Source organism: Mirounga leonina, unplaced genomic scaffold, assembly GCF_011800145.1.
Source record: "Mirounga leonina isolate KUSES-001 unplaced genomic scaffold, KU_Mleo_1.0 Mir_488, whole genome shotgun sequence".
Taxonomy (NCBI): domain Eukaryota; kingdom Metazoa; phylum Chordata; class Mammalia; order Carnivora; family Phocidae; genus Mirounga; species Mirounga leonina.
The window spans coordinates 11,145,774-11,173,149 of record NW_023270777.1 but is presented as its reverse complement, the minus strand read 5'-3'; the positions used below and the strand labels follow the sequence as shown (position 1 = coordinate 11,173,149).

Here is a 27,376-nt window from a genome sequence, read left to right as displayed (position 1 = left end):
GAAAGGAAGGGAAAGGAAGGAAGGAAGGGAAAGGAAGGAAAGGAAGGAAGGAAAGGAAGGGAGGAAAGGAAGGAAAGGAAAGGAAGGAAGGAAGGAAACAGAAGGGAAATAGTACCACCGATGTAGATGGTTAATAATCACTAAGACGCTTCGGAGCCTAGTAGTTAAGGGCAGGCCTCAGAAAGCCCAAGAGTGTGAGCCAGCTGCTCCTGGTCCTCTGGAAGATGCGGCTTCCACGGCGTCCACGGCATCCCCGGCGTCCTCCGCGCCCATGGCGGGCAGCGTGGGCAGTAAGGGGAACCCAAGTCGTCGGGTGGGTGGGGCCATCCTGGCCCCGCCCCCCGGCCCTGCTTGGACCGATGGGTCCTGGGGGTGCCGCCGGCACTGTGGCTGAGGGCTGTTTGTTCTCTGATCACCATCCCTGCAAATTCCTCCTTTAGAGCAGCCTCGGGCTCCACTCTGCTGGCAGCACAGCTCAGACAAGGCTTACGGGAGCCGGATGCTGAGGGACCAGGTGGGGTGACTGGTGCAGATGATGGGTAAGGGTCCTGGACCGTCTCCCGGGCCTTGCCGGCTACTGCCAAGAGCAGCAGAGAGCGGGCGTCCTTCCTGAAGGACAGCTCAGTTCCTCTCCTGCAGCTGCGCGCCAGGCTCCTTTCAGGGGCTGCGCGAGGACAGGCTGGTCCTCCGGGCCTGAGGTCACCTCCACACACACCTTCACCTGCTGTGCTCACAGCGTGTCAGCGGAGGTCAGGGTACCCGCTCAAGGTCACGCCTCCGCAAACGATGAAGCTGGGGGCTGTGCCATCACTGACAGCCCCACCGGGCTGCCCTGTGCCCGTCGCTGTCCTCCAGCACCTGGCAGGAGGGAAGCCCCCCCAGAGCACCGCAGAGACCCCCAGGAGAGACAGCCGAGCTCTCCTGGGCGTGACCGTGGCTATGACCAGAGGCGCGGGCAGCTGAAGTGTCAAGCTACTGTCGGATCTGCGGGCTTAGTCTCCCATGGGTGCCCGCTGGGCCGCCCTGGCCCCGGTGCCCTGGCCTCCGAGCCCGCGGGGGCTGCTCTGACTGGCCGCCTTCCTCCCTGGCAGCTGTGGCATGAAGCTGAACCTGGACTACTTGCTTGAGATGCTTTGGGAGTACCTGGCCTTGACCTGCATCTACACCAAGAAGAGAGGACGTGAGTTCGGTGGTGGGTGGCCCTGGGCCGAGTCACCGTTCCTGTGGGGCTGCCAGGCTCTGCCTGTGGCACCCAGAGGGCCCAGTGCCCCCGGCTCAGCGTGTCCCGTACAGACCGCAGCTCTTCTGCCATCTCAGAGCTGGCACTGCCCTCGGCCCCAGGCTGCTAGAGCCCTCGGCTGAGCCTTTACAGAATGCCGCTCTCTGGGGCCGTTGGCCTGGTCTTGGGGACGCCCCCCGGGGTGGGGGGGCAGCAGGCTAGAGGCCGGCCCGTGGTTCCCCACGGGCTACAGTGATCACCCCCCTCCCACGCCGCCTGGGTCAGCACTTGAGGCACGTGAATATAGAGGAGCCTTCACCATGCCCCCCCCATCCACCCCTTGGGGCAACGTCTCACACCCTGTGACCGTGCGGCTGGGTTCTGGCAGTTTGCGTGGCCTTGACCTTGTCGGCAAGGGAGAAGCTGCAGCTGCCCCGGACTGGTCACCAGCAGCTGTCGCGTCTTGACAGTGCTGTCCAGAGGCTCCGCGTGGCTGCACTTAGTTAGGGCTCTCGTGGCTGGTGGGGTTGCAGGCCGCCTGAGTCCTGGACGTGGATTTCTGTTGACTTCCTGTGTTAAGGTCAAGGTTGGAGAACACCGCACAAGGATCTGTAGGGAGGGTGTGCCAAGTGGTGAGGGGAAGGCTAAGCCAAGGCTGGGGGCTGGAAGGGCCTCTGTCCCCTGGTGGAAGGCAACCACAGGGCAGCTTGGGGCCATAACTGGTTGCCTCCCTGTCCCCCCACCTCCGATCTCTACCTTTGCAGAGAGGCCAGACTTCACAGATGCCATCATCCTCCGGAAAGGGGCCTCCGTGGAGCATGTGGTGAGTTGCCAAGATGTGTCCAGACAGCGGGTCAGGGAGCTCTCCGTGCCCGCCGCGGGGTTTGGCCGGAGGCTCTGCCAGCCTTTCGCTGATGTGGGTCACCTGCTGTGGTAGCAGAGTGGCTGTGGGCAGGCTCCGGAGTTAGACCTGGGGTCGCCTCCCAGCCGCCATTCCCAGCCGCATAGCGAGCCCCCAAGCCTCCCCCGGAGGCAGGGGTGTGCCGCCCACCCAGTGGTGGTGTCTCCCTCCTATCACACACTGCTGCCCTGGGGCATCTCTGTATTGTTAACTCCAAGTTGTGTTTCCCCAGTGCCGGCCTGTGGCTCAGAGTAGCTGCCTCCATGCCCTTGGCCCCTCCTGGCTTCCTGTCCCCCAGTCAGCCCCCCGCGGCCCTCCCTGCTCCCACATCCTGCCCCGCCCCCCCAGCCCCGGATGGCTCTGAATGCTTTTTGCACTCAACACACATTTACTGAGCACGTGGGTAAAGCACTGAGTAAACATCGCAGCCCCAGTTCCGGCCAGAATGGGGTCCTTCAGGGGCAACAGATGCCAAACACCCAATGGCAGAGCTAAGAGGTCACCCCTAAGGGGGAGTGCAACAAAGTAAGGCAATGGGGAGTGACCCTGGGTCTACACAGAGAGGCCACATGGTCTCAGGGGAGGGGAGCTGATTGGGCCTGTAGACCAAGGAGGACCTGACTGGGATGAGTTAGGGGTGGTGGAAGCCCTCCCAGGCAGGGGAGCGAGGTATGCAAAGGTCCTGAGGCAGAGGGGCGCTGGGCTAAGCCTGTGGGCTCAGGGAGAGGAGTGTGGGTTCCATATCTGGAGTTTGGTTGCAGGCCCAAAGGTCACCTGTCCCAGAATGTGACCCTGCACCACTTTTTACGAAGGCACATGGGCCCTGCAGGAGCAGGTGACAGCCCAAGAGCCTGGGACAGTGTACCAGGTCACACAGACAACTTAAGGCTTTGGTTTTGGCGGGTTTTGTTTTCCATCTAGCTCATTTCTTTTCAGGATCTGTCCGGTGGACGGGTGGTGGGCTGGCCTACAGGCTGTGCTCCCGCATTCATTCATTCAGCAAGCCCAGCCTGAGGCCCCTGCCAGCTAGAGGCCCCAATACAAACAGGTGGGGTTCGGCCTTGAAGGCCAGCATGGCTGGCAGAAGCCACATCCCTTAGATGACTCATAAGGAGCTCTGTGGGGGAGTCCCTGTCCCTGCAAGCCTGTTTCAAAACCTGTGGCAGAGGTGTGTCCTGGGGACTGAGCAGCTGTTGGTATGGGGGGCCCCATGTGCTAGTCCTCTGTGGGGTTCCCCTACTCCCCCTGTGGGTACTTTCCTCTACCCGCTCACGTCCTGGCAGCTTGCCCAAGAGGATGTAGGACTTCAGCCACTCCAGGAAGAAAAGCGGGAGATAGCAGGAGAATGGTTTTCTAGGCAGGGGGAATAGCAGGTGCAAAGGCCCAGAGGCAGGAGCGAATGTGGGGAATGCTCGCTGTTTGCCATCAGTTGCCCGGAGGGCCAGAGGCAGGAGGGGCTAGACCTAAGGGTGAGAAGTGCCCAGTGGGGTGGGGAGGGGTTTGGGGGGCCTGGTTCCAGAGCCTGGACTCTGTCCGCTAGAGCCTTGCTCTTCAGTGGTCACCTCCTCCCTGCTCGCTCTCTGCATGGGTGCCTCCCTCCTGGGACACCCAGCTGTCCCAGGTGCCACAGGGTATACGAGAAGGCCTGCCTGGATGCCGACAGCAGGGGCCCAAAGTAGAGGAACCACGCAGACACTGGAGCCAGGCAGACGCAGGGTCATAGCCTGGTTCCCCCATACTGTGTCAGCCTCCCTGTGCCTCAGTTTCCTCTTCTGGGCGTAACAGCCCCAGCCCCAGGGCCTCTGTAATGCACCCAGCCTCGGCCCTGGTATGCATTCAGTAAGAGCTGAGGAAGGCCTTGCCTCCAAAAGGGTCGTGGGCCATAAGCCCCCAAAGCAGCGAGGGCCTCGCAGGGCTGTCAGCAGTGAGAGGCACGGTGGGCACGGAGGAGCTGGAGTGTCCCCATCATCAAACAGTATGCTTTCTCCCCTCGTAGGAAAGATGGCCTGGGATGACCTTCCATTGTCCCCCACTGCTAGAGACAAGTGCAGAGAAAGGTAGAGGAGGCCCAGAGCAGGTGGGAAATGTTCTCTCAGGCTCAGCATCCGCACAGGAGTGGGGGCCGAGGCATCGGGGCTCTGGCCAGGACCCACAAGGCTTGCGGGCACCGGGGGGGGAGAGGCAGTACCACACGGCCTTCCCTCCAGCCCCCCTCCACTGCGCCTGCCCCCCGATCTCAGGGGGAAGAGCTGCCCACCCCGCAAGGCCCCCTCCTTCCAGCTTCCTTTAGAAGCCCTGGGGTTCCAGAGGTGGGGCTGGATGATGTCCTGGGCGGGCGGCTCCAGGTGCCAGCTGTGACGGTGACCAGGTGTGACTCCAGGCTGAGGTGCCGTGTCCGGAAAACCACCCCTACCCATCCGAAGGAGCATCTGTCAGGGGTGTCACTGAGGCAAGGCTGGCAGGAAGGCTGCTGACAGCCAGATCCAGACCTTCTTCTAAAGCCTTCGAGAACATTTTTTTTTTAAGGATTTTATTTACTTATTAGAGAGAGAGCACAAGCAGGGGGAGTGGCAGGCAGAGGGAGAAGCAGGCTCCCCGCGGAGCAGGGTGCCCAGTGCGGGGCTCGATCCCAGGACCCCGGGATCATGACCTGAGCTGAAGGCAGACGCTTCACCGACTGAGCCACCCAGCGCCCAGGGTTTCGAGAACATTTCTAATGGGCACCACAACCTTTGGGCCAGCCTGGAAGTGGGAGCATCAGAACAGCCTGCAGCCATGAACACGAGACTGGATCGAGCCTGTGGTGTTCACAGGCCACGGCTCTGAGCATCTGCCAGCGGAATTACTGCTTCTTGGCACCTGCCTGGGGCTTGGGTGTGTGGCCAAGCTCGGTGGGCTCGGGTAGAGACTCCTCTCACTGTCCCTCTCTCCCATCCTCCAGTGCCACCGCATCCACCGGTCACTCGCCAGCCAGTTCAAGTACGCGCTGGTGTGGGTGAGTCTCTGGGCCGGAGATGGGTGGGGGTCCTGCCCAGCATCGCCCCCGGGTTGGGCGGGGGCACGGCGTTCGTGCTGCTCTGTGCGGTGTCCCAGTTCAGGGGCGTGCGTGCTGACCCCTGCTGGCCTCTCCCACTTTGGGATCCGGGGATGGTCAGGCCCCTGGGGACATCTGCCAGTGCTGGGGTCCCCACTTCAGACTCTAGCGTTTACAGCCCCCCCAGCGTACCTACAGCCCCCCGCACCTTCCTCCTGTAATAGCTATACTAGGCGTGGCCCTGCTCAGGACAGAGGCTGATGTGGCCCCTTTGTCCCCTGCCTAGGGCACCAGCACCAAGTACAGCCCGCAGCGGGTGGGCCTGACCCACACCATGGAGCACGAGGACGTCATCCAGATTGTCAAGAAGTAGTGCCTCCTGCTGGGCCCCCTGCCTGCCCACCCTTTCTCCCCCGGGGAGTCGGACCTGGCCGGACACACCAAAGCCCAAACAGGAAATTCATACAAATACATACACCCCAGGAAGGGGTCTCTCAAGTCTCTGCTGTTTCTGGAAGTTTCTTCAGTAGGCAGATGATGAAGAGTGTATTGGGGCAGAGGGACATGGTTGGGGAACTTGGGCTGGGCTGGTGGCATTTGCCACGAGACTGGCCCCTTGGGTGGGGGTTCTGTGTTTGGAACACTGGGCCTGCGCCCTGCCCCTGGCCCCCGCTCAGGCACCAAGGGGGCAGGTTGCCCCCCCTACCCTGCAGCCAGGGCCTCATGCAGACGGCTTGCTCAGTGCTGGGGCTCAGAGCCGAGCCTGCCCGGGTCCCTGGGAGCTGTAGTTTCTGTTGGGGCGGGTCCCTGGGAGCTGTAGTTTCTGTTGGGGCACCTTGGGCCTTCAGCTCCTCCCAGCCTGCCTGACACTCGGGGAGGGGGCCTCCCAGGACAAGCCCTCTGCCCCGCCCCAGGGCTGCTCCATGGTGGCCTTAAGCCCCAGCTCATGCCCTCCTCAGCCCGAGGAGTCCTGATATACTACACTCCCAGGGCCACCCCTGCCTAGCACTGACCCCGCGACCCGGGGCCTGCACAGACGCCTGGAGTGGTGGCTTTGGTGTTGGGTTTCTGTACTTTCCCCCCAAGCCCCTGGTCTTGGCTCTCCTTTCTACAATAAAGAGTGGAAACAATCCCTGTTCAGACTGAGGACAGTTCTGTCAGTTTGCTGAACTCTGTTGCCAGGCTGGGTCAGTGCCAGCCACGAGCCTGGTGACCTGAGGATGGCTGGAGCCTGGGCTGTGGCAGAGCAGGCCCAAGTCTGGGGTGCAGAGGAGAGTGTGGGGGACCTCCAGGGTGCTCTCTGCCCTGGAGGGTTGGCTAGGGACCGTGGGCCCCAGATGCGGCACCTCCTGAGGCCAGGCCTGGCTGCCAAGGTGGGCAGAATTCTCAGAAGGCCCTTGTGGCTTTCGGGGTGGCAGGGAGGCTCCCCTGTGAGAGCAAGGTAGCCAGGTCTATCATCTGTCAGCTCAGCAGGCAGGGCTGGACGGGCCTTGGTATGGTGCCAAGGAGTGGCAGCAGGTGGTCAATGAGCCCCTGCATGCCAGGGTTGGTGTGGGGCCATCCTAGCAGCCTGTTCTCCAGGGGCAGCAACTTGCCCTGGGCTTCTACAGCTTGTAAGTGCAGAGCTGGGATTTGAACCCCAGCTGGGGCTTCTGAGCCACAGGGAGGCTTCCCGGAGGAGGTGGGCCTTTTGAGAGTGAATCATAACAGGTTTTGTGGGGCTCCCAGGCACTGGGCTGGCAGGAGGCGGCGAGGGCTTCCCCGGGGGTCTTCAGGTCCAGTTGGGCTGTGGAGCAGGCCCCCTGCCCCGCTTTCCAGGCTGTTCCTGGCTCCTCTGTCAGCTGCTCGGGCTCCTTTCCTGAGACAAAACAGGAATAATAGACATCATTAAATATACATGGGGCCCCAGGCGGTCGGCGTGGTGGGCTGGGCCTCCTTTCCCCGCAACACTGAGCGGCTCTGCTGGGCTGGCCATGCTCCTGGGGCCAGCCACAGGACCCCCATTAGGCGGCATGCAGGCAGGGAGCAGGCCACGGGACCCAGGTAAGAAGAGCCCGGCCCTGGGCCCTTGGGGTCTGCTACAAGTACCTCTCCCCGGGTTGCAGGGAGGGGAAGAAGGGAGAGGGCAGTGGGCCTTGCCCCTAACTCACAGTGAGGCGCTCCCTGGGCCTCGGTTTCTTCATCCATAAAATGGGCGTGATGCCCACACAGTTCCCCTCTCAGTGAAGGTCGGATGCCAAGACAGGTAAGTGCTCCGTGGCTTACCTCAGCCCTTCTCCCCACGGCCACCAGGCCCGGCCACGAGGTCCCACGTAAGGGTTTCCACCTGGGTGATGGTCACTGCTACTTCTTGCCTTGCGGGTAGGGAAGGGCCCCTTGTTCACAGAGCATCAGATCCAGGCCTATTCTGTGCACCAGGCCGGCTGGGAAAGGGTGGGAGATGAGGCCAGAGGTCCTCAGGCAGTATGGGCTTCGGGCAGGCATTGCCAAGGGTCTCCAGCCACTGGGCCACCGTGTTCCCCACCACGGACGGGCTGTTTCCTGGGCCAGGTCTGTGCGTCCATAGGTCCGGGCAATCTGCTTCTCTGTGTTGAATGTTTGGCTCTCTGGATGGGTGGCTGGCATGGTTATGCTGTCTGGACCCGCGTGAGAGCCGAAGGAACCACATACCGTGCACACCCAGGTCGGTGTGAACTGACAGCTTGCAGAGGGGTGTCCTTAGGGCTGAAGAAGCCCCTCAAGAGCCCCTGAGGTCCCTGCCCCCCCCCCACCAGGGTGAGTGCCAAGCGTTGGGCCCCGCCCTAGACGGCCACCCTGTTCCCACCGCTCACCCTCCCTGGGCCTTCTTCTGTGCGGGGAGGCTCCGGCCAGGCTGATCCGAAGCCCCTTCCTGCTCAGAAGATCGTGAAGGTCAATGATACCCACGCCCTCACTCAGGCCCGTCCACAGACCACAGGGCTGCATTCCCAGAGGGCCCAGCCTGCAGCTTGATATGACTGGGGGGGGGGGGGGGGCAAAGGAGCCCAGGGCATGAATATTCATCCACATCTGTGTGTTTCTGTCCGTGTCCCTCCTGTTCAGCTTAGATTCCATGCTTCCTCATTTCAGAAACCTCCTTTGCAAGAATCCCTCCCGCTAAAGCTCATCTGCCCTCAAGATCCCCTCTGGCCTGGCCCCAGGAGCGGGGCTGGGGCGTTTGTACCATCTGTTGCGGAGGGTCCCCCCACAGCAAGGCCTGCCTCAGGTGCTCCCTCGGCAGCTCTTCTAACCGCCTCTGCTCCCCTTGAACCCCAGCTGGGAAACTCCTCATCTTCTCCAAACGCTCCGGCTCATCCACACCTCCATGATGAAGAGGCCGAGTCCAGGCCACCTCCTCTGGGCCTTCACACCTTCACACTGCATGGATGACTCAGCCTCCCTCTGTTTGTCTCAATTTCTCTCTCTCTCTCCTGGGTCGGTCCCACTGATTTGCCAACTAATCTGTATTAGTTTGCTCGTGCCGCCATAATGAAATATCACAGACTGGCGGTCCTAGACAATAGAAATTGGTTTCTTGATCCCTGACAGCCCCCCGTACATGCTGCCGTTCTGGAGGCTGGAAGTCTGTGATCAAAATGGCAGGGTTGGTTTCTCCTGAGGCCTCTCTCCTTGACTCAGAGGCTCACAGCACCCTCATCCGGCCTTTTGTCTGTGCGCCTCGTCCACTGAAAAAATTATGAGCCCCTGGACATGTCATTCCCTGTGGCCACCTGCTTTTCGTGGCTTAGCTCCTCCAAGTACCCCTCCCCCATGTCAATCTCACCCACCAGCTCTCCCCAACATGCTGCCTAAACAGCTCCTGCCCCGGCCCGATGTCACTCGTTTCTAGACAGCGACCATTTCTAACCACATTTACCTGGCCCAGCAAGCTTGGCACAGTCAGTAAGGGCCGGAGTGGGAGACCCCCTACTTCTTGCTCTGTCCTCCTACACAGGCTCACCCCCACACTCTGCCTCTGTTTCATCTGACCTGTGGATCTAAATTTCCCTGACTCCTCATCTGGACATCCCATGGTGCCCCCAAGTCCTAGAACAAACCCCATCCTTCGCCACACGGTGGCCCAAAAGCTTTTCCCACACCACTTTCCAAGAAGCAATGTGAGGCAGTGGTTGAGAGCATGGACACTCAGGAGCCAGACTTTCCAAGCTCGAATCCCGTTTCAGGCTGTGTGGCCTCAGGCAACTCACTAGACTTCTCTGGGCCTGTCTCCCCACCTGTAAAGTGGGAAGAATAGTACCTACTTCCCGAACTCGCAGTGAGGGTTGAAGGAATGCTGTGTGGCCGGGTAGTTCTCACTTCCTCGCTGGGGGTTCTCTGCTGGGTGATGGAACCTCTCTAATCCGGAGCCCTTCATCTACAGGATGGGAAGAGCAGTTCCCACTTTACATACCATGTGAATCTAGTAAGATACTAGAGCAAAGCATTCCAGATCAACCCTGGCCCACAGTAAAACTTGCCAGTGTTGGTTTTGTTATTTTCAAAATGCATATGTGGTCTTGGCACTCCTGACAGCCTAAAACCCTTCCGAGGCTCCCCACTACTTTAGGGATAGAGACCAAAATCCCACCCCAGCCTCCAGGTCTCATGGGGCAGGTCCCTCCTGCCATCCTGGCCGCTTCTCACTCCACATGCTCTGCATCCCTTTGCCCCTCTCACCACTTGGCCTTTGCACATGCTGTTCCACCTGCCTGGAACACTCTTCCCTCTTTCATTTGATTCGCTCCCTCTCATCCTTCAGATCTTGTCTCAGGGTCACCTACTCAGGGGCACCTTCCTGGTCTTCCAATGCACTGTTCGCCCACCAGGGTTGTGGTGGGCCTGGCCTCCAGAGCCCTGCTCATGGCTAGCAGTGTCCCCCTTGGGGTGGCTCTTTGCTTCAAGTCTGTGTCCCTGTGACCCTGGGAGTTCCACGAACACAAGAGACTGTGGCTGGTTCCACTCAACTGTGGGAGCCCCTAGCACCCAACACAGTGGCTGGCACCGAGACCCACAACCAACATTGAGGAATGAATGGATGGGTGAGAACCTTGACCCCCGACAGCCCCCCCGTACATGCTGCCGAGGCCGGGACACTGAGAGGGAGATGGGACCCACACCCACCGGAGAAGGGGCAGCCCTGGCTGACTGGGGCCACTCTCCCCATAGCCTGGGGGCAAGCCTGGGCCCCAGAGACCAGAAAGGACCATGGGAGAAGGCCCTGCTGCCCACAGTAACCCAGACCACCTGCCCAGAGCAGACAGGATGCCATAATGATGGCAGTTTACCCCAGGCTAGGCTCTCGAATTCAGTGCTTGCATCAGCCCTGCACGGAGAAGGGGCCATCAGCGCCCACACTTACGGACGAGGAGACCTAGGCGCAGAGGCTGCATGACTTGCTGTGGTCAGATCCAGGACAGGAACGGGACCTGACCCAGGGCTCTGAGCCACCCCGCTCCACATCTGCCGGGCTCCCTGGAGCGCCGTGGGCCCTCCTGCAGCAGCACGGTTCACCTCCCTGAACATCAGTCTCTTCATCTGAACCGAGGACCCTCCACTTAGAGCAGACAAAGGATGTGGCTCTGGGACATGTCCTTGAGCCCGAACCTACCCCGCCCGCTCTCCCTAGCCTCAGTCTCCTCAAATGTCACATGGAGCCGGGGGACGGGGTTGTGTCTTGTGGTCTCAGGCCGACATTCTTCCAAGAGCCCCTCTAATGGGGTGTTTCCACTCTCTTTTTTCCATTAATGCACTCACATGGTTCAGAAATCTGAATGATACAGAAAGGTTTATAGCCGGATAACCATTTTCATCAATTTCTTGAATATCTTTCTCAGTATTTCTACATGTGAATAAAAGCAAATAGCAATCTATATTCCTTCCCCCACACTTGTTACAAGAAAGGAGGCCCGGGGGTGAACTGTAGTCAATACTGTTCTGCGCCGTGCTCTGGTCATTAGCAGATTCTGCGGATCGTCCCCTATCCACATACAGAGATTGTCTATGGTCTTTTTTACGGCTGTGTAATACTCCATCGTGGAACGCACCACGGTGTAGGTAGCAAGGGGCAGCTGAGAGTGCCAGTGTCATCTCCATCCTTCCCCTTGTGCAGGAAGGAAACCCCGGAGGTACTCATGACGTCCCTGTAAATCCTATTGGCTCCGCCTATAAAATGTACCAGCGTCCCACCATTGCCCCCTAGCTCTGCTGCTTCCGGCCCAGGCCAGGCCCCCGGGGTCGCTCAGCTGGACCACACACAGTGGCTTCCAGGCCAGTCTCCTGCTTCTGCCCTTGCCGCCTGCCCTCTGTCCTCCTGAAGCAGCCAGGGGGGTCCTGGGAAGACTGAGGCCAAATTCCACCCCTTCTCTGCCACAAGACTCTCACTGCGCCACCCTCACTTACTGTCAAGGCTGAGTCCTCACCCTGACCTCTGACCTCACCTCCCACCTTCGCCTCTCACTGCACTCTGGTCACCCCGGTCTCACTGCTTCTCCATCACATCAGGGCCCTCCTGCTCCACCCAGGGGTCCCTCCCTCACCTCCTGCAGCTCTTGGCCCCAGTGTCACTCCCCAGTGTCACCTTCCCCAGTCCCTAATCACTGTTGCACATACACCCCCTCCCTGCTTTATTTTAACCCACAGCGCTCATCACCATCTGACCAATTATAGCTCCTCCTTGTTTTCCTTGTTTGTTGACAATCCCCCCACCCCTGTATGTCAACTCCACAAGAGCAGGGTTTTTCTGTCTCCTTCTCAGCTGTATCCCCAGCGCTTTGATAGTGCCTGGCCCATGAATGAACAAACAGCGAATGCGTGCTGGCTACAGCACCCCAAGGACAGAGGCCAGGCTGGCTGTTATCCAGGTGGGAGCCCCAGACAGGGACACGGCCTGGGCCATCGCTACTGACATGTCAGAGCTAAGCACCGTGGAGACCTCGGTGCCTGATGGATGGAGGCCTGCCTGGGTCTCTGGCTTGCCCAGGGGTTGAAGCAGGACCTTCAGCCCCCAAAACTCCTGGAAGGCCCAGGCTCTGGGGTCAGCTCAATTAAGCCCCTGCCTTCACCTAACATTAATTGAAGATCTGTGTTCAGCCATTCTGAGCCCAGTATGTCCAGATCCTTGATCTTTGGGCAGGGAGGGGCGGGGAGAGAACCTGAGGCTTCAGGTCCCAGAGCTGCTGCCCCTGAGTTCACACCCCCCAACCCCCCCCCCCCCCCCCCACACCCACTAACGAGCAACAGCCACTACCACTTATGATGCAGATTCTCCAAAGTGGACTGGTCACTGGCCAGACAGTGGGTACCTGGCCTTGGGGTCAAATGTCCACACTGGAGCAATCAGCTGCACCCAGAGAAGGCAGGGGCCACAAGAACACTGCCTTCTCAGGAAGGGCAGAAACAGGGAGGAGAGGCCAGGGCTGGGGAGGCAACCCAGATATGAGCCATGTATGTGGCATCTCCAGCCACTTATGACACCCAGCAGCTCCATCCAGTCTTGCTTCCTCATGAAGGAGACAGGGCATGGCTTATCACTCCCATCCTACAGATGAGGAAACTGAGGCCCAGAGAGGACAAAGGGATTTCCCGAGGCCACACAGCCAGTCGCCAGCAGAGCTAAGAGTCAGAGCCAGGACTGACCCACCCTCTGTTTTTGCTACCCTAGCCCCCCGGCGTGGGGCTTCGCAAGGCCCTGCTGGAGTTCCACTAAGACACCCCCACTTTGTCCTGCCTTCTGAGCTGGCAGCCCGGTTCTCCCCAGTGCATTATTCATGTTCCCGAGAGCTGGCCAGGTCTGGTTACACTGACCACAGCCCTGGACACCTGCTCTGCCCACTCCCCTCCTCCCTTGCCCAGGACCTGCTGGGTCCAAAGTTCCCCTCCAAGGTAACTCAGCGGGCTTTGAACCTCCCACCCTGGCTCAGGAGAGGTGGCTCCCCTCTGGCCCCGGACGCATGTGCTAGGTGGATTCCCGCGGGTGGCTTCCCTGTTCTGGGACTCAGAGTCTCCCTCTGTGAAGCGGCAGTGACCCAAGCATTCACTTCGGTGGGCTGAGGCGGCTGAGGCACAGGGAGGGCTTGACCCGACAGCTCCGTTGTCCTCAGGGCGATTCTCAGGCCAAGATGGTCGCCCCCAGCACAGGCCTGGCCCAGGCCTCCCCTGCTCCCTGGTAAACAACACCCACACACTTTCCACCACTGTTGGGGTGAAACCCAAGGCGGCTCAGGAGGAGATGAATTATGGATCCGCCCTCCCGGAACCCGGTGGCAGCCAGAAGCAGCTTGGCTGTCCCTCCCCAGGCCACCCAGGCCAGTCCCGGCTGCTCCCAGCCCGAGGAGGCCGCGTGTCCAGCGGCGGGCAGGAGACGCAGCGTGTCCCTCTGTCTCCAAGCCCCAGAGCTCGTGACACGGGCCGAACCCCGGTGGGGAGCAGGCAGCCACCATGGCAAAGGAGGAAGAGGATGAGAAGAAAGCTAAGAAAGCGAAAAAGGGGAAGAAGGCTCCAGAGCCGGAGAAGCCCAAACGGAGCCTGAAGGGGACGTCGCGGCTGTTCATGGGCTTCCGCGACCGCACGCCCAAGATCTCCAAGAAGGGCCAGTTCCGGAGCGCGTCGGCCTTCTTCTGGGGCCTGCACACGGGCCCGCAGAAGACCAAACGCAAGAAGAAGGCGCGCACCGTGCTCAAGTCGACGTCCAAGCTCATGACGCAAATGCGCGTGGGCAAGAAGAAGCGGGCGATGAAGGGCAAGAAGCCGTCGTTCATGGTCATCCGCTTCCCGGGCCGGCGCGGCTACGGCCGCCTGCGGCCGCGCGCCCAGTCGCTCAGCAAGGCGTCCACGGCCATCAACTGGCTCACCAAGAAGTTCCTCATCAAGAAGGCCGAGGAGTCCGGCAGCGAGCAGGCCTCGCTGGACGCCTGGCTCAACCGCTCGGGCTCCCGCGTGGGCTCCCGCAAGCTGCCCTTCCCGTCGGGCGCCGACATCCTGCGGCAGGGAGGCCGCCTCCGGAGGTTCCCCCGCAGCCACAGCATCTACGCGTCCGGCGAGCCGGTGGGCTTCCTGCCCTTCGAGGACGAGGCCCCGTTCCGGCCCTCGGGCTCCCGCAAGTCGCTGTACGGGCTCGAGGGCTTCCAGGACCTGGGCGAGTATTACGACTACCACCGCGAGGGTGACGACCACTACGACCGGCAGTCGCTCTACCAGTACGAGGAGGAGGAGCCCTACCTGGGCTACAGCCCCTACGGCCCCTACGGCCCCTACGGCCCCTACGGCCCCTACGACCCCTACGACCCCGCCTGGCCGCCCTACGGAGACCACCCCCACGGGTACCCGCCCGAGGACCCCTACGACGACTACCACCCGGACTATTACGGCGGCCCCTACTACCCCACGTACCCCTACGGCTACGGCTACGACGATTACGAGCCCCCGTACGCGCCCCCGCCGGGGTACGCGTCCCCCTACAGCTACTACGATGCGTACCAAGGCGAGCCGTACCCGCACGGCTACGACCTGGACCCCTACGCACCTTATGAGGCGCCATACCCGCCCTACAACCGCCCGTACGACCTCCCGTACGACGTACCCTATTTGGATCCCTACGGGGTGCCCTATGGCGCCCCCTATGGCGTCCCCTACGCCGAAGACATCTACGGTGGCGGGGACCCGGCCATCTACCCTCCCGAAGCGCCCTATCTTTACCCAGAGGAGCCGGCCTTCGCGTACCCGTGGGTGCCGCCGCCCATCCTGTCGCCCCACAACCCGTACGCCCACGCCATGGATGACATCGCGGAGCTGGAGGAGCCGGAGGAGGCGGGCGGCGAGCGGCAGAGCACCTCGTTCCGCCTGCCCAGTGCGGCCTTCTTCGAGCAGCAAGGCATGGACAAGCCCGCCAGGTCCAAGCTGTCCCTCATCCGCAGGTTCCGCCTCTTCCCGCGGCCCCAGGTGAAGCTGTTCGGGAAGGAGAAGCTGGACGTGTCCCTGCCCCCGTCCCTGGACATCCCTCTGCCCTTGGGGGATGCGGACGACGACGAGGAGGAGGAGGAGACGCCCCCGCGGCCCCCGGGGCCCTACGCCCACCCCTTCTGGGGCTTCCTGCCGCCGCGCCAGCGCAACCTCCAGCGCGCCCTGTCCGCCTTCGGCGCCCGCCGCGGCCTGGGCCTCGGCACCGACTGGGGCCGCCGCCCGCCCCGCCCGGCCACCTCGCTGGCGAGGTTCCTCAAAAAGACGCTGGCGGAAAAGCAGCCCATCCCGCGGCTCAGGAGCAGCCAGAAGGCGCGGCTGCGAGGCCCGGCGGTCCGGGAGGCGGCCTACAAGCGCTTCGGCCACAAGCTGGCCGGCATGGACTCCGAGCGGCCCGGCACGCCCATCGTGCTGCGCAGGGTCGAGGCGCGGGCTCGCAACAACAACAACTCGCGCCGGCCGCCCGCGCCCGCGCCCGCGCCCCGGCCGCCCTCCCGCTGGAGCGCGCTCCTCCGCCCGCCCGCCGCCCCGCCGCTAGCCCCGGCCCTCTCCGGCCTGCCCCCGCCCGCGCCGCCCGACGGCTCCCTCCGCCGGCGCCCGCCGCCCTGGGCCGCCCCGGCTCACGTGCCCCTCACGCCCCCCGCCCGCTGGTGGGCCTTCGTGGAGCCCCCTCCCGCGAGCCCCGAGGCGCCCCCCGAGCTGCTGGCCGTCCCGGGCCCGCGGCCCTCCTGCAGGGGCTCCCGCCGGCGCCCCGCGGCCTTCGGCCTTCCCTGGACCCCGCTGCCCTCGCGCCAGCCTTCGCTGAGGAGCCTGCCCCGCCTGGGCTACCGCTCGCCCGCGGGGGGCCCGTCGCCTCAGCCGTCCCTCCGCGCCCCGCCTTTCCAGCCTCCCTGCTCGCCCCCGCCCCGCCGGCCCCGCTCGCTGCGGGAGCCCCCGACCCCGCGCCGCCTCTCTGGGCGCCTGGGCCCACCCCGCTCGCCCGTGCTGGGCTCCCCGCGGCCGCCCTCGCCGCCCCCTCTGTTGGGCCACAGCTCGCGGCGCCGCTCCTTCAACCTGCCTTCGCGCCTCCCGCACGCGTGGCGCCGCCACAGTGAGCCGCCCACCAGGGCCGTGAAGCCGCGGGTGCGCCAGCCCTTTCCCCCGCCTCCCGGCGCTGGCTCCTGGCCCGTGGCGGCAGCTGCCCCTGAGCCCCGGGAGAGCCGGCGCGAGTCTGGGGACTCAGACACACCCTGGACGGTGCCCCCACTGGCCCCCCGCTGGGACGTGGACATGCCGCGCCCGCCGCGCCCACCCTCACCCTGGCCAGGAGGTGCAGGCAGCCGCCGTGGCTTTTCCAGGCCACCCCCTGTGCCCGAAAACCCCTTCCTCCAGCACGTGGGCCCTGTGCCGTGCCCTGCCTCGCGGCCTGAGGAAGCAGCCTCGGACCTGACCAGTGTCTTCCTGGGTAGATACCACGACCCAGGGCCTGGACCATTGGTAAAATCAGCCAGCCTGATCCCTGAGAAGCCGGAAGAAGAGGCCACTCTGGGGGAGCTTCAGCCACCAGCAGAGCCTGAGCCCTGGACCTCGACACCCCCCAAGGATTCCCCGCCAGAGCGCAAGGCGCTAAGGCTCAGCCTCTCCTACCCACTGGCCACGTGTGATAAGATGAGAGCCACGTGGCCACCATGGCGCCGCTGGGGGACACTGCCCAGTGTCCCAGCCCCCTTGGCACCCACTGGGGCCCCAGGGCCCCTGCCCAAGGCGGGTGAGCGGCGCCAGGCGGGCCCTGGGCGATTTGCGGTGGTCATGCCACAGGTGCAAAAGCTCAGTGCTTTCCAGCGAGTTCGTCCTGCCGCCCTGCAGCCCCCTGTCCAGGTGACCCAGGACCCAGAGCCCTGCCCCAAGCCAAGAGCCTGGAGTTTGCTCTGGTCCTGTTTCTGGAGGCCGGCAGAGGCCCATCGACCCTGGCCACGAGTGCTCACCAGCCCCCAGTCCTGCCGCCTGGGCCCTGGAGCCAATTCCCTGCCCCATGGGGGCCCCTGGGACGAAGTTGGCCCCAAAAGCTGGTGGAACAAGGTATGAGGGCATAGGTCAGAGGGAGGGTTTGGGGGTTCGGTCCTGAGAGACAGGGCAGGAGACGGCCTTACGATCCTGGTGAGCCACCGCCTGCTTGGGCCTCAGTCTTCCCATCTGTAACCTGAGGAAAACAGCCTTTGGGCTCCCAGAGCCTCTGGGAGATTGAACAAGAGGATGCCCAGCACAGGTGGGCACAGTGCAGAGACTCCAGAAACTCCTCCCGGTCAGTTTAGGGAAGGGATCTTGTCCCAGCCTGCGCTCTGGGCCAGTCTGGTTGGCATGTCTGTCCCCAGCAGCCCCTCAGAGATTTTGTCTGAGTACAGAACTTCAGGACATGCCTGTCCACCCTGTCCCATTCTCACATCCACGTCCATACTGTTTCTCTTGCCACCTGCTGACCCTTCCCCGGGCTGGAGTCTTTCTCTTTTGACTTCCCGCTTAAGGGCAGTTCCCTGGGCTGCAGGATTCTGAACTGTCCGAGGGCGAGGGGCTCAGGAACCAAACTTCCAGTGTCCTCATGGAATGGGGAGGAAACTGAGGCCCAGAAGGTCACACGGCGGATCAGGGGCCGGCCCAGGAGTCTGTCTGGGCCCCCCTGTGCGGTGCAGGGCAGGTGGCTTGTCTGAAGGGTGCCAAGCTCGTGCCTGGCTACCATGCTCATGGCGGAACGCGAGCCCGATGCTGGGTGGCCCTCAGTGCAGGGGGGTGGTCACCGGAGACTCCCCCGGGACGCCTGGGGTGGGCGGGGCACGCCGGGGCGGCGGGTGTTTCTCAGTCTCTGCACACGGTGCCCCGGGGAGCGGGCGGCTGGCCGGCCCGGCAATGGCGACCGGGGCGGCCTGGCTGCTGGGGGGACCCTGGCCCCGGCGCCGGGTGCCCCGTGCCGTGTGGGCTGCAGCATTGTGGGAGCGGGGCGCGGGGCGCCCAGGGGTGAGGGGCAAGGATGCCTGGGCCCTCCTCACCCTGGAATACGTGAGTGGCTGAATTATTCAGGGTTTGTGGCCACCGGCGCACATGGCCAGACGGGTGGGCGGGAGGCCAGGGCCTCCAGGGTGATACTCGCTGTGCCCTACTTAGCGGCCTGGTGACAGGCATGCAGCATGCAGGCTGGCCTGCTCACAGAAGGGTGCGGGCTGGATCCGAGGGGCTGCAAAGGCGGGATGCACACAAACAGGCTTTTATGCCTGGGACACGTTCTTAGGCGTACTGTGGCCAAACAAGGAAAGTGGGCATGTGTACGGTGTGTGTGCCAGGGTCTGAGCAAATGTGGCATCCTTGGTGGCGCGAGTATGCACGTACATGGGCCCGGTGGAGATCCCGCAGCCCACGGGTGGGGGTTGAGACACCCCCTCCCCCCCGCCCAGCTGTGGTTGAGACCACCCCGGCCCTCCACACACTTGTGAATGGGTCAGCTGGACATTGAGAGCATGTGCCTACGCGTGTGAGTGTCTCTAGCCAGGCAGCCCAGGCCTGCACGCGTGTCCACGGGCATTTTGCAAGACCACGGGTGTGTGTGAGAGTTGCATGAGCTGCAAATGCCTTTGCTTGTGGGTCTGAGTGTAGGGGGTCTACGTGTTTGCCCTGGGATGGATGCAGGGGTAGGATGCTGAGTGGGACAGTCTCAGTGTCCGCCCTCCCCGAGGCCCCCTCCACCGGGACATGGGTATTCATTAGATTGTCACATAAGCAAAGATGTGGGGTCCACCCGGGGAAAGGGTGTCAGCACTGGGAGAGCATGAGGTTGGGAGGACTTCCAGGCAGGGAACTGTGTGTGTGTGTGTGTGCTCGCCCCCAGGTCAAGGATACTTGGGAACACACGGGAGCACCTGCCACAGGGAACACATGGGCAGAGGGCAGGCATGTGTCCCCATGAGTAAAGCTTGCATGCAGCCTCCACGGGCTACAGTATTCCACAGCAAGGAGGCCCCAGGACCCGGCCTGGCCTTGGCCTTGAGGTTCTCTCCTCCGCAACAGGAGCAAGTCCCAGGCATGTCCGGGCCAGGCGGCCAGGCATGGGCACCCTCCAACCAGGCCGACCACAGACTCTCTCTGACAGATGCACTCCATCCGCAACCTGCCCACCACACGCTTCCGCGAGCAGTGCCGGGAGGATGGTGTGGAGGACATGACGCAGCTGGAGTGAGTGGAGTGGGGCGGGGGGCGTCGGCAAGGGGTCACCACGGGGTTGCCCACTCCTGGCCAGAGCGCCTCCTCCTGCTCGGGGTGCCTCTCACCTCCTGGAATGTTTCCAGAGCCTCCAGGCTCTCATCTACGAAGTGGGGGGCATGCAGTGTTACAAAGTCTGTGTGTGTGTGTGTGTGTGTGTGTGTGTGTGTGTGAGAGAGAGAGAGAGAGAGAGAGAGAGAGAGAGAGAGCGCGCTGTGAGTCACACAGGCCTGAGTTCAAATCCCAGCCTCACCACTTCCTGGCTGGGAGACCTTGGGCAAATCACTTTGCCTCTCTGTGGGCCCAGATGTCCCCTCTTCATGCCCTCCCAGAGACCTCCAGGAGACCACCGTGCTGTCCAATCTCAAGACCAGATTTGAACGGAACCTCATCTATGTAAGTCCCGGGGCTCAGATCAGAAAGGTAGCTGCCTTGTGGGGCCACAGTGGGAAGCACAGATTTCTCTGCTGAGCCCCCATTTGTGGCCTCTGGTTTGAATTCTGAGGTTTCTGCCATTTGAGTATAACATGCTAGGGCCTGGGGTTCTAAAATCCTAAATCCTAACACAGAGAATTTTAGGATGGTGGGTGCCACCCACAAGGGCTCTGGACGCCTCAGAATGCCCTGGGCTCCCGACTCCCAGCCCACTCCGGGCAGTGGAGATTTGACCTCACTTCGAGGCAGAAGCTTCTAGAGCCTGGCCCTGACTATGCGTAAATGAAGTACATGACAGCTGACAAAGCCGCCTTTGCAGATTCTCGGCTGTAGGGTTTTGCTCACTTTAGCCTTCTCCGAGCCTCAGCCTGGTACAGTGCCTGAAATTCCCCAACCAGAGTAGATGACCTGTCGAGCTGTGAGAGGGCCCCAGGCGCAAACACGGAGGCTAGGCGGCCAGACACCCGGCCCCATGGAAACAGGCTCCCGGAAGCAGGGGAGGCGGGCCACGAGGAGGCATAAGCCCTGAGACCACTGTCTGCCCGGCAGACCTACATCGGCAGCATCCTGGTGTCGGTGAACCCGTATCGAATGTTCGGCATCTATGGCCCAGAGCAGGTGGAGCAGTACAGCGGGCGGGCCCTGGGCGAAAATCCCCCGTGAGTGTCTCTGGGGATGGGGAGGGGGCTGTCCTGGGCTCTCCCGGGTCCCTCTGCCTGACCTCAGCGAGTCCCCGCCTGCCCCTGAGCCAAGGGTAGGGCCACCTAGCGGTGAGCAGCCCACCTGTTCGGCCCAGTGGTCTCTCTCCGAGTCTGGCCACAGCCCTCCCTAGGTTGGAGGCCACTGTGGCTCCGACCAGACTGGGGCAGGGAGCATTTCCCCAGGGTGAAGGGTGGAGCAGACCTGGCTGCTTGGGTGGACAGAGATGCTCTCCTACCTGACCCCTGAGGGGTGTGAGAGGCAGGGTCCTGTCTCAGTGATACCTGTGGCCCGTCTCTGCAGGCACCTCTTTGCAGTTGCAAATCTTGCTTTCGCCAAAATGCTTGATGCCAAACAGAACCAGTGCATAATCATCAGGTGGGTCAGGCTGGGGATTTCCGTGTGCGTGGGGCAGGGTGGGGGTGGGGGAATGTATGGGAGGAATCTCAGATGACAGGTCTGCATCAGGCCAGACCCGCTGTGGGAGCTGGGAAAAATCACTCGGTGTCTCTGGGCCAGCCCACCCATGTCCTCTTGTGCCATAGGAGGTCAAAGAAGGGTAAGGGTAGAGGGGAGCCCAGAAGAGGCAGAGACCTGGTGGGTGCTCACTCTGCTCCTTTGCCCCGTCAGCGGAGAGAGTGGCTCTGGAAAAACTGAGTCTACCAAGTTGATCCTGCGCTACCTGGCCGCCATGAACCAGAAACGAGGCATCACGCAGCAGGTGAGTCTGTCCGTTGCGTGGCCTGCCTGACTCCCCGGGACTCCCGAGCTTAGTGCTCCCCTTAGTGCTCTCCTCGGCCCCACTCGGAGGATGGAGAGGCTGAGGCCAGGGTTGCACTGGGAGGGCTCCCAGGACCCCAGCTCTTTCTGCCACCACCCTCCCCACCCAGGGTATGGCTGCAGGGGAGTTCCCTCCTGCCTATGCTCCAGAGCAGCTCTGGTTCCCACCCTGCTGGGCCTGGCCAGAGCAGAAGCCCCATTTCTCCTGCCCAGCCTCACCTTCCTGGTAGAATAAGAGGCAGGATGGGCCTAGGCATGGGGGTGGGCTGCAGGAGATGCTGGGGCACTGAGGACATGGGACTGGGGGAAGTGCAGGGTTGGAGCATTGTGGAGAGCGCTAGGTCCTCCAAACCTGAGAATTTTAGACCCTCGGTAAAGCTTTCCTGGGGACATACTGTGTGTCAGGCCTGGGCTAGGTGATGAGGAAGTAGGCAGCAGCAATGCAGACAAATGCTCCCACCCTCACGGGAATTTCTTTACAGTAGAGGACACAGAAGGAAAGAAATACACAAGGAAATTATGTGTATGTGAAAGGGCGGGAAGTTGTGGACAAAAAAAAAAAAAGGCAGGGAGGAGGGTGGGGAGTTTGGAGGGTCATAATTCGAAGCACGGTGGTCAGTGAAGGCTCTACTGAGAAGGTGAGGGAGTGGGCCCTGAAGACATCTCACGGAAGAGCAGACGGGCAGAGGGAAGAGCAAGTGCAAAGGCCCTGGGGTGCAAGGAGGTCTGATGTGCCCGGGGATGGCAAAGTGGCATCGTGGAGTCCAGGTGAGGGTGGACAGTAGCTTTGGCCAGGGAGATAGTGACGGAGATGGTGAGCACAGCTAGACCCGGGTGCAGTTTATTTATTTATATATATTTTTAAGATTTTATTTATTTATTTGACAGAGAGATACACTGCGAGAGAGGGAACACAAGCAGGGGGAGTGGGAGAGGGGGAAGCAGGCTTCCCGCTGATCAGAGAGCCCGATGCGGGGCTTGATCCCAGGACCCTGGGACCGTGCTTAACCATCTGAGCCCCCCAGGTGCCCCCCAGGTGCAGTTTCAAGGGCAGCCAGTGACTTGCCGAGGGACCCGATTGGGGTGTGAGAGAGGGGATTGGTCCAAGGGCAACCCCAGGCATTTGGCCTGAGCCATAGGCCGCGTGGAGCTGCCATTGGCTATGTGGGCAGGGCTGTGGAGAAAAGGCAGTCTTTTCTCCTGAGGAATCTGCTGGGCGTCCTTACAGAGATGGTGGGAAATTGGTGGATACACCATGAGCCTGGAACTCAGGGAAGGTGAGGCTGGAGGCAAAGGCCCAGCAACTCAGACTCCAGAACCTCCCTTTGCTCCAGGTGGGGCTTTCAAAACCTCTAAGTGTAGACTTCCGGAAGGACTGGCTGGGTAGGCAGGGAAATGTGTGCTTTGAGCCCTCCTACGTCTGGTGCTTTAGATATGGGGTCATACTAGACCCACACACGGGCCCCGGGAGGCAGGTACATTTGTGTCCATTTATGGACTGGGAAACTGGGGTCTGGGAAGGGAGAGCACTTACCCCATGTCCGGAAGTGTGGGGGCGGAGGAGGTGGGATCTGAAGCTCAAGGCAGAGAGCGGTCTCGGCAGGGGTGAGGGAGGACGGTCAGAGTGGTGGGACGTGGCTGGGCCTGGGGGTTTCTGTGCCAGGCCTTCCGTAGGTGTGAGGACGGGCCTGCCAGATGCAATGCTGTGGGCTCATTTCCTAGCTGCCACTCTGCCCTGCTCACGTAATCTGACAGTCCTTACCTAGGGTCGGTTTTAGGTATGGCTGGATCCGGGGTCTTAAACGATGTCCCTTGTTTGGGCGCCATCCTCCCCATCTAGGGGCATCATTCTCAACCTCTCTCCCATCGATCAGCAAGATAGTGCCACAGTGTACCACCCACACTTCCCAATGTGCCCAGAAAAGTCTCAGGGTTTCCTCTTGTTGGACTGGTTTGGGCCACCCGTCCTCATTGGGCCCACTTGTGCCTCAATGGGCCGAGGCCCGGGCCACAGGCTCTGCCTCTGGGCTGGGAATGCGACAAGTGTTCCCCGGGGGTGGAAGGTGGCTGGATGCTGCCCAGCCCAAACCACAGGCCATCCCCCGACCTGCGGGTTGAGCTAGAGGGCCCCACAGGACCACATGTTCACCCGTCCAGCCCAGCAGTCCTCTCCCCAGCCCCCGGCTGGGCATTAGGGACAGAGGAGTGGCTCACTCCACACTCAGATGTCCGCACGGGGATATCAGACTAGGGGATAGCATAGGCCAAAGTCCAGGCAGACCCCAACTCACTGAACAACCAAAGGCCAGCTCCCACTCTCGCCTGGGCCGCAGTCTACTCCTTTGTATGATGGACATAGTATTTCCTGGGCTAAACGGGACCATGAGCATGAATAGATGGAGGGAACTGGCACCTTCCCCAAAGTAACATTTCTGCAGAGAGCGGGCCTTCCCTGCTTCTTTCCTGAGAATTTATCCCGAGGAAATGACTCAGCCCGAGAACGCTGTCTACACAGATACATGCATGCTTGGCGCGGTGTTGTGATCTCTCTCTTGGACTCTGGAGTCCCCGGGCACACTACCTCACCTTTCCAAGTCTGTTTCCTGATCTGTGCAATGGGTGCATCAGTACCTACCTTGCAGGGTGGTTAACAGCCATATGATTAGGGCAAAGGGTCTGGCACGTGGTGGTTGCCTAATACACGGGAGCTGGGACTGGCTCTGGCTTGGGCAGCTCTGCGGTCCGAAAATGCTGGTCCTTGTGTCATCCGTTCAGCAGATATTGTTTGAGGGCTTCCGATGCTCCTGGTCCGGTGTAGATGCTGGAGACCCAGAGATTGCACACAAAGATTCTTGCCTGTGGAGGCTTACATTTGGGAGGCGGGGGGGTGGTGTGGGTTGGGGGGGCGGGGAGACAGGATACAAGGAAGTGAGAGGATTTGCCAGCAGAGGGCTACAGAAGGAGAGAACTCTGGTCCAGAGGCCGGCGTGGGCCTGGGTGAGTCAGGTGGGCTGTGCAGGGCGAGGGAGGGAAGAAGGGGAGATGGGACCAACCAGGAGCTTGGCTGTGCAAGGGCTTGGCTTTGAGCCTGAGTGACGTGGAAGCCACGAGGGGAAACATGACCTAACACAGGTTTTCAAAGGACCCCCCGAGGGAGCAAGGCCAGGATCCAGGAAGGCGGCTCCTCCGGGAGCCCAGGTGATTGACCAGCAGTGGTGGCCACGGGGATGGGGTAAAGAGGACATCCCCAGAACCTTTTGGCAGGTAGACCCAGCAGACTCCCACACCCTGGGGTCACACTGCAGTCTCCAGGCCCAGACAGCTGGGGTCTCGAAGGTTCATGGGTTTGCTCTCACCTGGCAAAGCCCCTGCCCACCCCAGCAGCCCAGAGGTGTTGGTGGTCCCTCCATGGTCTAAGGCCCCTGGCATCCTGGAGGGAGAGGGTTCAGTGCTACAGGTGACCTGCTTCTGTTCTTGCTCTTCTCTCCTCCTCCTCTGTCCTGGGTGCTCCTGAAGATAAAGGTACTTGGGAGTGTGCGTGTGTGTGTGTGTGTGATGGCAGGATGGGCAGGAAGGGGCATCCAGCGGCCTGTCCTGGCTGGGGGCTGCTGTGGGAGGGGCTGGGGGCTGGGAGAGGGTAGCTGTGGCCTGATGTGGGGGTTGACAGCATGAGGGGTGTTGGGGGGCACTGGGGAGACCCAAGGATTCTACAAGGAGCCCACCTGCAGTTGCCCCTCACACAGGGGGCCCTAGGGGAGGTCCGTGTCTGCGAAAACCTAGGGGTGGCCCTAGCTATGCTCCCTACTCCAGGCCCCCAGAACAATTCCCACATCTTCTGGGGTCCAGATCCTGGAGGCAACACCCCTCTTGGAGTCCTTTGGTAACGCCAAAACCGTCAGGAACGACAACTCCAGCCGCTTCGGGAAGTTCGTGGAGGTCTTTCTGGAAGGGTGAGTGGGGCGGTGGAGGGAGGGGCCCCGCAAGGCCTTGCGGTGCACCCCATGTCCTGGTGCAGCCCCTCAGTGCCCACGCCAGCCACCCCACCCACCCCCCCTACCCTGCACAAGCTGACTGTGCTCCCCCTCCCCAGGGGCGTGATTTCTGGTGCCATAACCTCCCAGTACCTGCTCGAGAAATCCAGGATTGTGTTTCAGGTGGGACAGGCCCCCCCGGGCCCTCGTGTGCTGAGACGGGCTGGGGCTAGGCAGATACTCAGAGCCTGGCACCTGGTGGGGCTGGGGCAATGCTGAATTAATGAACAGGGATGTGTGTCTGTGTGAGCATGTGATCTCCCCTCTCTCACCCCCTCCAGCCACACTGGCCCTTTCTTGTCCCTGAAACACCAGCCATGATCCTGCCTCAGAACCTTTGTACCTACGATTTCTTCCCTCTGAGCACCCCTCCCCCTAGACACCCACGTGACCCAACCCCTCATCTCCTCCAAGTCTTCCCTGAAATGGCACCTGCTCAGGGAAGCTACCCCATTTAAGATGAAGCCCCTCTCCACCCCACCAGAACCCCCCAGCCCCTTCCCTGCGTTATTTCTCCCCAGAGCACTCTGTTCTGTCGGACATGTCTTATTGTCCCCAGCGGCTTGCTGGGTGGGTGTCTATCTCCGGAGCTAGCAGCTGGGCTCCAGGAGGTCGAGGGCTTCTGTGTCCCTTGTTCCCCGCTGGATCTCAAGGGCCTACAACAGGGCCTGGGGTGCAGTCGGCGCTCAGCCACCCTGGCTGAGTAAACCAGCAGGAGGCCCCGTGTGTGCACATCTGGGCCACGGACAGAGCACGTGGAGGTGTGCAGGCCCGGTTTGCACAAGAGAAGAAAGGCTGCCTTTCTCTTAGTCCTCCAAACAAAATTAAATCCTGACCAGCGTTCCAGCACTTCTCCGCCCCCGGCCCCGGCCCCAGTCAGAGCCAGGCTGGGGGCTCACTCGTCCCAGGTGCCCGGTCTCACCTGTATCCGCATGGGCAGGCACACCTGGCCTTGTATGTGTGTCAGGGGCTCATCTAGGTGGGTGGCTCCCTTCTCTGCACCCACCCACCCACCCTGCAGGCCAAAAACGAAAGGAACTACCACATCTTCTATGAGCTGCTAGCCGGGTTGCCCGCCCAGCTGCGGCAGGCCTTCAGTCTGCAGGAGGCTGAGACCTACTACTACCTGAACCAGGTGAGCACTGGCAGGCATCCAGGGGCCCCCAGGCCTGGCACCCCTGCCCCATCACCCTGGGCGGGCTGAGAGAACCAACTCATGGTGTCCTAACAGCCTGTGAAGGTGATGGGGAGGGGGGGGCACGACTTTGGATTTAAAGTGTCTCATCACGACAAGGGTGACAGGCATTTTTAGGGTCCAAAGTGGGGGAAGAGGAGACCTCCCTGACTTCATTTCTCTATAACCTAGAACAAAGCTAAGCAGCCTGGAGTTACGGCACTTCCCCTTTTGTGCCTCAGTTTCCTCATCTGTGAAATGGGGACAGCATAAGACCACTTTTTAGGGATGTAGTGGCGACTAGATGAGCGAACATATATAAAGCGCTTGATCAGGGCCTGCCTCCTGGCCCGTGGGGGTGGAACAGAGCTGGAGTGCCTGCCCAGGGTCCCTGACACCCGGCCCCTGCCCTGGGCCAGGGCGGGAACTGTGAGATCTCAGGGAAGAGTGACTCCAATGACTTCCGCCGGCTGCTGGCCGCTATGGAGGTGCTGGGCTTCAGTGGTGAGGACCAGGACAGCATCTTCCGCATCCTGGCCTCCATCCTGCACCTGGGCAACGTCTACTTCGAGAAATATGAGGTGAGAGAGCCCACAGCCTGCCGTGGGGTCCTGGCACCCTCAGGACACAGGTCATCTCCTCAGAGGCTTGGGGGACACGGATATTTGCCTTTCCGGGGTACGCCATGCGCATTTCATTTGTTCTCTCTCCCACCCCCACCCCCACCATTGGGGTCACTCCTCTTTTTTTCTTATTGATGTATGAGAGCTTTTTACATATGAGAAGGAAACCAACCTTTTGTCCTTGATGGGAATTGCCAGTATGTTTTCTGGCTTGTCATTTGTATTTTGATTTGTATCCAGGTGTTTTTTTGTTTTTGTTTTTTATTGGTGTTTTGCTTGGTGGT

General features: G+C 61.5%; 2 protein-coding genes across 2 annotated transcripts in view; both read left to right on the top strand.

Moving 5' to 3' along the window:
- DRG2 (developmentally regulated GTP binding protein 2) overlaps positions 1-6,284 on the top strand; it is a 19,936-nt gene extending 13,652 nt beyond the window's left edge. Inside the window, exons 10-13 of the mRNA XM_034989741.1 lie at positions 1,092-1,180; positions 1,984-2,042; positions 5,062-5,115; positions 5,441-6,284. Coding sequence (XP_034845632.1) covers positions 1,092-1,180; positions 1,984-2,042; positions 5,062-5,115; positions 5,441-5,527 — 289 coding nt within the window. The 3' untranslated portion in view covers positions 5,528-6,284. The remainder of the gene's footprint in view (positions 1-1,091; positions 1,181-1,983; positions 2,043-5,061; positions 5,116-5,440) is intronic.
- Positions 6,285-13,608: 7,324 nt separating this feature from the next.
- MYO15A (myosin XVA) overlaps positions 13,609-27,376 on the top strand; it is a 50,631-nt gene continuing 36,863 nt past the window's right edge. The window contains exons 1-11 of the mRNA XM_034989740.1: positions 13,609-17,184; positions 19,241-19,323; positions 19,683-19,746; positions 20,335-20,444; positions 20,788-20,862; positions 21,115-21,205; positions 24,781-24,786; positions 25,111-25,214; positions 25,355-25,418; positions 26,317-26,430; positions 26,889-27,050. Coding sequence (XP_034845631.1) covers positions 13,609-17,184; positions 19,241-19,323; positions 19,683-19,746; positions 20,335-20,444; positions 20,788-20,862; positions 21,115-21,205; positions 24,781-24,786; positions 25,111-25,214; positions 25,355-25,418; positions 26,317-26,430; positions 26,889-27,050 — 4,449 coding nt within the window. The remainder of the gene's footprint in view (positions 17,185-19,240; positions 19,324-19,682; positions 19,747-20,334; positions 20,445-20,787; positions 20,863-21,114; positions 21,206-24,780; positions 24,787-25,110; positions 25,215-25,354; positions 25,419-26,316; positions 26,431-26,888; positions 27,051-27,376) is intronic.